Below are 8213 nucleotides of genomic sequence, written 5' to 3'. Positions count from 1 at the left end.
ATAGATGTTATAGTCTCTTGATATGTTTTAGGATTATCCTCCACCAAATAAGTAACAAAGTCACCTCTTAACTTTGTTTCTTTTCTATGTCTCTAATTCTAAGTTCTTGTTCATCACCTTTCTCATTTATCTTAATAATAACATCAGTACATACATCACGAGTTGAGACATTGATCCAAGTGGTTGAATCGTTTAGCTGTTGATAAGGAAGGAAAAGTGGGTCAGCGTCCACGCCAAGAAGATTCAATAACAAAAACTCTAAATAAGGTAGTCGGGTACCTAACCTCAGACCGGGATTATTCAAATTTTATCAAATCCTAAACCCGAATCCGCCCAAATTGTATCCATCCCTATCTCCTAAATTCCTAATATGGCAATCTGCATTACATTGTTTGAATCACAATGTCATTTGTAAATTTACTAAAATGCATATAAAAACTCCAATGAATTGAAAATGAATAAGACCAGCTTCATTACCCGAATTATCCGACCCTGCTGTGTTTCACAGGGCAGGGCGGATTTGAAATGGGCTGGTGTTTGGTGAACTTGGGGGTCGAGCTTAAACCGTACCGAACCCGGCCAGTAAGTGGTCATGACTCATTTCTGACTGAGTCGTGACCGTCAATCCCACGCTCTAGCGAAGGAAAAACGTTTGAAAAGCTAGCACCGTAAGAAACGCCGTCTCTGTTTCTTAACTTCCGAAAGACGACTATCGCGGCTCTTTTGACTCTGACTATCGAATACCAAAATGTGGTAAGTCTACGCCCAATCAGAAGCTGGGAACCCTTCAGACGGCTAATTTCCGTTTGTTGGTGTCTCCCTCTCCCTCCCCTAATCCTCTTCCTCCTCCACCGGGCAGCTGAGACAGCTGTTGCCTGTTGGAAGTTTGATGCTGGAGCCCCGAATCTAGGGTTTGTCTTCTGCTGTTCTTATCCAAACAAATATGGTATCATATCGCAGATCACCCGAGTAAGTCTTTCTCTCCATTCTTACACAGATCTGCAAAAGCAACAAATTAAAAAAAAAAATCACTTTTTTATTTTTTATGTAAGAACTCTATAGAGAAAAATAACAATGACTAGCCATTACTCTGCTCTTCCAAGAAGTTCATATGTAGAATTACAGTTACCCGATGATTATCATGTTGAATCCCCAAAACCCAGATCTTCCGAAAACGCGTTTGTAAAATTGGTGCCCCTAGGTGAAATAAGAGATCAAGATCTTAACCATGTTGATAGTATTGGTGAGGAAGACGATTTCCCGCTTATCGTTGGCGGCGATGTTAAGAGTGGATCTGAGATTTCTGGTGCAGTTTTTAACCTTGCTACCTCGGTCATTGGTGCTGGAATTATGGCCCTTCCCGCCACCATGAAAGTCCTTGGGTTGGTTCTCGGGTTTGTTCTTATTATTCTGATGGGTATTTTGTCGGAGATAAGTATTGAATTGCTTGTTCGGTTTTCTGTTCTTCGCAAGGCATATTCTTATGGTGATATTGTTCAATCTGCATTGGGTCGTCCGGCCAGGATTCTTTCTGAGATCTGTATAATTGTTAACAATGCTGGAATTTTGGTGGTTTACTTGATAATTATGGGTGATGTCATGTCTGGTTCTTCGGATCATGTGGGGGTTTTTGATCAGTTGCTAGGAAGTGGAGTCTGGGATCAGAGGAAGCTGGTGATATTGATTATTGTGGTAGTTTTTCTTGCACCACTTTGTGCCTTGGAGAAGATTGATTCTTTGAGCTTGACATCAGCTGCTTCAGTGGCTCTTGCAGTTGTTTTTGTCATAGTTTCCTGTGTGATTGCGTTTATTAAGCTTGTTGAAGGGCGGATAGAGACGCCAAGGATGGGCCCAGATATTGGATCCAAGAAGGCCATAATGGATCTGCTTGTAGTGATCCCAATCATGACAAATGCTTATGTTTGTCATTTTAATGTTCAACCTATATATAATGAGCTTGAAGGACGATCTCCTCAGAAGATGAATCGGGTGGGAAGGATAACCACTGTGTTGTGTGTCTTGGTTTATGCCTCAACAGCCATATCTGGGTATCTGTTGTTTGGGAAGGATACAGAATCAGATGTTCTGACCAACTTTGATAAAGACCTTGGAATACGTTTCAGTTCAACTCTGAATTATATTGTCCGTGTGGGGTACATTCTTCATCTGGTACTTGTCTTTCCTGTTATCCATTTCTCTCTGAGGCAAACAGTGGATGCCTTAATATTCCACGGATCATCTCCACTCTCAGAAAGTAGAAAGAGGTTGCTAGCATTGACAGCAGTTCTGTTGGTTCTTATTTATCTTGGGTCTACCGCGATACCCAACATTTGGGTAGCTTTCAAGTTTACTGGGGCAACAACTGCACTTTCACTGGGTTTTATATTCCCATCTCTTATTGCCTTGAGATTAAATCATGAAGGGGAGGATTTGAGCCATGGAGAGAAGATTTTGTCATGGTTGATGTTAACATTGGCAATATCAGTGAGCATTGTAGGAGTGATTGGGAATATCTACAGCATCAACAGCCAATCTGATTGACCATCCCTTTATTGATTGTTGTTGGAGTTATATGGAAAAATTACATGCATTGTTTTTTATCCAACAGAGATTTGATTGGAACAGTTTAATAACCACTAACGTTAGTTGGAGGCTTGGAGCCTCAAATACTGAGGTCCGGTGAAATAGCATAGCTGCAAACCTTCGCAATACCAGTGAGCACTGTGGAGTGGCCATCTGCATTGGACTCTATATGATATGTCATTTTAGCAACATACTGAAGCTGTTAATGTGGATAACCCCCTTTCTTTCATTCCTTCCCTCCTTTGTTTCCTTGTTCAAATGAATAACTTTTCCCATGTATACAAACTTTCTTCAACCCTCCTTAACTCTTCTTTCCTTTAACTCTTTCCTTCTCGTGGTTATCAGTCTGCTCGTGTTCTGTTACTGCTTCTGTCTCTCTTTCCTGCTTTTTATGTTTAATCATCTACAAGTAGAAGAAGAACATGAAGAGAATGAAGTGCAAAAGTAGGTTGTACCCAACAGTTCAGGTATTATTTATCTACTTTTTACATTTTATTTGACAGTCTTGTTGCTTGTAGTAAAATGTGCGTTTATGCTTCGATTACCTTTTTGGACTTTCTTGATCGGCTTCTTTAAAGTGATCATGAACACTCTGTATGGACTATCAGAGGGACAAGAGAATACTTTCTCTGATTTTGAAATAAACAGAGGATGCTCTTCACGGAAGGATCTTTGTTTCTTTGTGATTTATATATAATTCTGTTTCTTCAATGCTTTACCTGTTTACTTGCTTTAGTGGATGACTATATTTTCCTATTCTTAACTTTTAATTCTGAAAAGAAAGAGAATTATCAATTGACACCTCTTTCATTGATAACACAAGGTGCATGACAGGACATCATTTCTTTTGCTCCAAAGGTTTATCCTCAGCAATACCACGCAAAGATAAGAGACCCTGATGTTAAATCCATGATAATGATGAAATGTAATTGTGTCACGTAAATACGTGATTGAATAAGTTCCATACCCTCCTCCATCACCTAAAGAATTTAGCTACATGGAGGACTGAGAGGACCAATCTGAAGTTGTCCATCTGAGAGGACAATCTAGAATGACCATAGAGATACTTCTCATAAAATTTCTTATTGCCAATTGGTATCAGTATTTAATCCATTAAGAAGTCTAACTAGAGAAGAATCATTTGAAGTTTTAAAAATAAAGGCCCAGAGCCAGTAAGTCAAAGCTTGCTAGATTTAACATAGATATCATGTCAGATTTTAGTTCATAATTTTATTCTTTTTAAGGATAAGTGACCGCATTTATAGTACTAGAAATATGTGTTGTAAAGTGTACATGACAGGATGTTATACATGGCTATATAGAATTATCAACATAGCCTTTCTGCCCATGGAAAGCTACTCTGAAAATTCTATGGCTGTATAAAAAGGCCCCTTTATAGATATCAGTTAATCTAGCATGTAGAGGTTATGAGCCATGGCAAAAGGCCACTCTCCACACTTTGATACGAATGGAGACCAAGGAGGTGGGATTGCTTGGCAGTTTGATCTCCCTTGTGGAATGGCTCTACCTTCCACCTTAGTTAAATCAACACTCTCTATGGATCCATCAAAGTCCCAAAAGATACTTGCAGTTGGCCTTGAGGAGTGAGGAAGACTCTTTTAATTCTAGACAGACTTTGGTTAGTTCCATCAAACTGTAGTCTAAAATGCTTTTCTTTATCTTTTTTTATAAATTATGTAATTTGACTATATGATTGATGATAGCTTGTAACATTCGATGCATAGAAGTGTGACTTCTATCTAATGGACCCAATATGGGGAACTAATTAGTCCAAATCAATCCTTAAATTGCTTTAGATTTTTTGCTTAAGAAGTCTTCTTTGCTTCACTTGGAGAATTCCAATTTCGTTTTCAAATAGATAGCCAAAACATTTTTTAATAAACTTGATATCTAATGTAGTGCGTGATGGGATGGGAGATCCATCATATAGATGGCCGAACCGTGCAAGGTGGTTGGGCGAAATTTCAAAAATTTTCTCTCTCCCATTTGGGAATCCTATTCCCTAATTTAGAAAAACTGCATTTTTCTAAATTCGTTCGCAAACCAAATCGGACCAGATATGAAACCAAAAGGAAGGGAGAGGGTAGTATCCGATACAAAATCAAATATAACTCTCAAGTCTCAACGTAGGTGTTCACGCCCAAAGAGGTCACCAAATTTGCCTCCATTGAAGATGACACAGCATATATCGAGGCAAGATCAGCAAGAAGGGTTCTTCAGCAAAAACATGTGATTCTTCAACAGGAATCATGTAGGGTTGAGTGAGCACAATTTCAAGTTGTTTCTTCACCAAGAAACAATATCAAGAACAATTCTTGATCACTTCCAACAAGTGGAGTTCGAACTAGGTAAGGCGACAAGAGAGAGAGAGAGCAAAATTGTAGAAAAGAATTCCTTCTGGTGTTAGTATTTGAGGAATTCACCCTTCTCCTTTAAATAGATCTTAAAGAGATTAATCATATTAAGAGTTTTTTTTATCCAAATCTTTATTTGGATTTGGACTCTTTAAGTGATAAGGATTATTCCTTATCTTATCTGTAGATTAGGATCAACCTCTCCTAATTCAATTAGGAGTATCCTAATCCAAATCTTTATTTGGATTTGGACCCTTTAAATGGATAAGAGTTATCTTGTTATCTTTATCTACCGATCCATATTCAGATTCGCCTCTTATTTAATTAATCATATTAAGCTCAATTCGAAATGGGCTTTAGGCCCATTTAGTCATGCTACTCACGCCATCCCCTAAATGCTGACTAGTTTAGCTCTCTATGTATGGCGTGGGACCCTAACATTGATCTATACATTAGTCACATGGGTTCAGCCCAGTCTTTGTTACAAGCCTGGTCGAATACACTATAAAACACAGTGCACCCCTGAGTCCATTTGTATGGGCTCATAATGGGCTCAACATTTATACTAAATGGTCAATGGGTCTAGCCACCTTATGAAGGCCCAAGGACTGTGGGCAGATGCAATATTAGCCTATCAGGTATAACCCTTAATGGTTTTACACTTAACCTCTCAACCCTCATTGATCAAACATTGCCTAACAAAAAAGGACCTCTCCCTCGGTTGCTAGGTATAGTGTTGCACTCTCTATTCACATGGATATTGGAAATTAAAACATTTTGCAAACCATTTTGTGAAACCATAATATATATGTATATATTTATATAAATATATTTTGCAAAACAAATCTCAATAATTTGAAATCAAATGTCGATAGTTTAGGTTTCCATTAGAGAGTGCATTTATTGATTATTCACTTTGTCCGATAAAGAGGTTGATCCCGTCACTATGATCACCCACTTAGATGAATTCTCGGACTGCCCCAACATACTCAGGTTTTGACTCGGTAAAGGATCTCATTGATTGGCATATCAAAGACAGTTCAATCCAACACATAGTGCAGTATCATAATTGAGTCTAGGGGTTAAGTGTAACATTTCGATTTTACCCATCTGTCTTAAAGGTCTAAGGCAATACTATAATTTATTCCGGTTTAGGGTTTCAATAAAACCCACACTTCATGTGTTTTGGGTTTTACCCAACTTTCTTGGCAGCACATCAGTGTCAGCCTTGGTAGGATAAATCTCCCCATGTCTATCCAATGGCTGTGAAGACTCTAAATTAACGCAAATCTCATTAGTGTCCAGTTTAAAGGTATTACACAGAAACACACCAATATAACATGAATCAATTATGCATTTTATTCATTTACAATAAATGTCAATAAGTACATCAGTCCGATTGGAGCTAAGGGCATAACTATCTAATAATGTGGTGATCTGTTGATGTAATTGGTCAATATAATAACAATGTCATTGATAAAATAATAGTATTTGTTGAAACTAGTGTTAAAGGCACGTGTTATGTATGCAAATGTAAATATATAAGTTGATATTAAAAATTCAAATGTAACTTTTTATGACCTGCACTGTAAGTATTCGTTAAGGATGGCAATTTTCCCCATTTCCTCGATCTCTATGGGGATCTACCTCGAATGGGCAGGGGATGGGGATAATTTTCCCTTCGCTGGGATGGGGATGGGGAAATTTTCATCCCCGTTAGTGGGGATGAGGAGAGCACTCCCTGCCCCGTGGGGACCTTGATCCCCGCCCCGTGGGATCCCCACTAATATATATGTATATTATGTATGCATATGTTATATATGTATATATGTACACATACATCTATATATTAATATTTTTAAAAATATAGTTGAATATATTTAAATATTTTCTAATAAAATTATAAATTTTAATTATTTCATTTTTATTTTTTAAAGTAAAACAAAAAACAAAACCAAAATGATTAACATTATAAAAAATTACGGGGAATGGAGATCCTCACGGAGATGGAGATCCCTGTGAGGACGGGGATGGGGATAACCTTGCCCCCGTTAGCGAGGATGGGGATGGGGATTTTTGCTGGCACAAGGATTAGGAGAGGCTCCCGTGCCCGCCCTGCCCCACCCCGTTGCCATTCCTAGTATCCGCTTTATGATAATAGTATAGATAAATAGATGGAGTACCAAGGAAAAAAAAAGGTTCTTTGTGTACCGGAGGTGATGTGAGTCAGTTTTGAGCCTCAAACTAAGCTTTTCCTAATTAATTTACTTCTTTGTCATTCAGTTATTTTTTCCATTTTAAACATAAGATAGCCATGGCCCATGGAACATAACCTGTATGGGACCATGGGTTTAAGCATGTGATAAATACAAAGAATTTGTTAAACTAGTTGAACCAGTTAAACAAGATGACTTTGTACTTACGTTGATCCATTCATAAAGAATAGATTTTAATGTGCTCAAAATATTTTGACTATATTATTAGTATTATTTATTGATTTCGAAACATAAGCTCTTACCCAGTATATGTCCTCTTTTGTTCTTTCCATGATTCCTTCGTCAGTCTTATCTCCCATGTTCTTTCCATTTCCAGGAAACATGCAGAAAAATGATATTCATGCAAAGGTGTTTTTGCTAGGGTTATTGCCAAACACATTTATTTGAAGTGTGGATCAGTGCAGGAAACGGTTCAATCTTACGTTTTAAACCTTAATATTTTATGGGGAAATTATCTAAAATCTCCCCTCTTTATTGACAATGTCTAATGCTTCCCCTTGCTTTTAGATACATTGAAGGGACTCCCTATCAGAATGTTGTGTAAATTATGTGCTTTTCTTGTTTCATGCTTCTTATGGTATCCTATAAAAAATAGTTTTGAAATGACAAAATACCCCCTCTCCCCATACCCCCAAAAAATGTTCTATAACTAAAACTATTGGAGCTATTTCTGTTGATCATTGATTTGGCTGTCCATTGGTTTATGCCCACATCCAAATATTAAACCGAATTGCTTTTACAGTTGCAAAGGTCTAAGGGTCTGTTTGGTTTACAGTTGAAATCGGAATCAGAATTAAAATTCTTTGGAATCGGAATGATCTATTCCCATAATCTATTTGGTTCAAACAAAAATGAGAACAAAAATTAAAATCAATAAGAATGGAATTTCATTCCTAAGAGAGGGATAGAGAAACCATTCCCTCAAATGGGAGAACCCATTCCAACAGAAATGAAAATGGAATTCCGATTTCAGACTCCT

The 8213-nt window shown here is 37.6% G+C and overlaps 1 protein-coding gene across 1 annotated transcript; it reads left to right on the top strand.

Moving 5' to 3' along the window:
• The first annotated feature begins 691 nt into the window (after positions 1-691).
• Positions 692-7889, top strand: LOC148843088 (amino acid transporter AVT6E-like). The gene is made up of 2 exons (XM_088956590.1): positions 692-3050; positions 7551-7889. Exon 1 carries the CDS (start codon positions 1075-1077, stop codon positions 2539-2541), a length of 1467 nt encoding a protein of 488 aa, XP_088812716.1. The 5' UTR covers positions 692-1074; the 3' UTR covers positions 2542-3050; positions 7551-7889.
• Positions 7890-8213: the final 324 nt, after the last annotated feature.

Source organism: Nelumbo lutea, chromosome 8, assembly GCF_056320005.1.
Source record: "Nelumbo lutea isolate HS-2025 chromosome 8, American lotus-T2T, whole genome shotgun sequence".
Lineage (NCBI taxonomy): Eukaryota > Viridiplantae > Streptophyta > Magnoliopsida > Proteales > Nelumbonaceae > Nelumbo > Nelumbo lutea.
This window is presented reverse-complemented; position numbering and strand designations above follow the sequence as displayed.

Bases quoted from the DNA above. Each gene is read 5' to 3' on its own strand.
- LOC148843088 (XM_088956590.1), top strand. From the start codon at position 1,075: ATGACTAGCCATTACTCTGCTCTTCCAAGAAGTTCATATGTAGAATTA.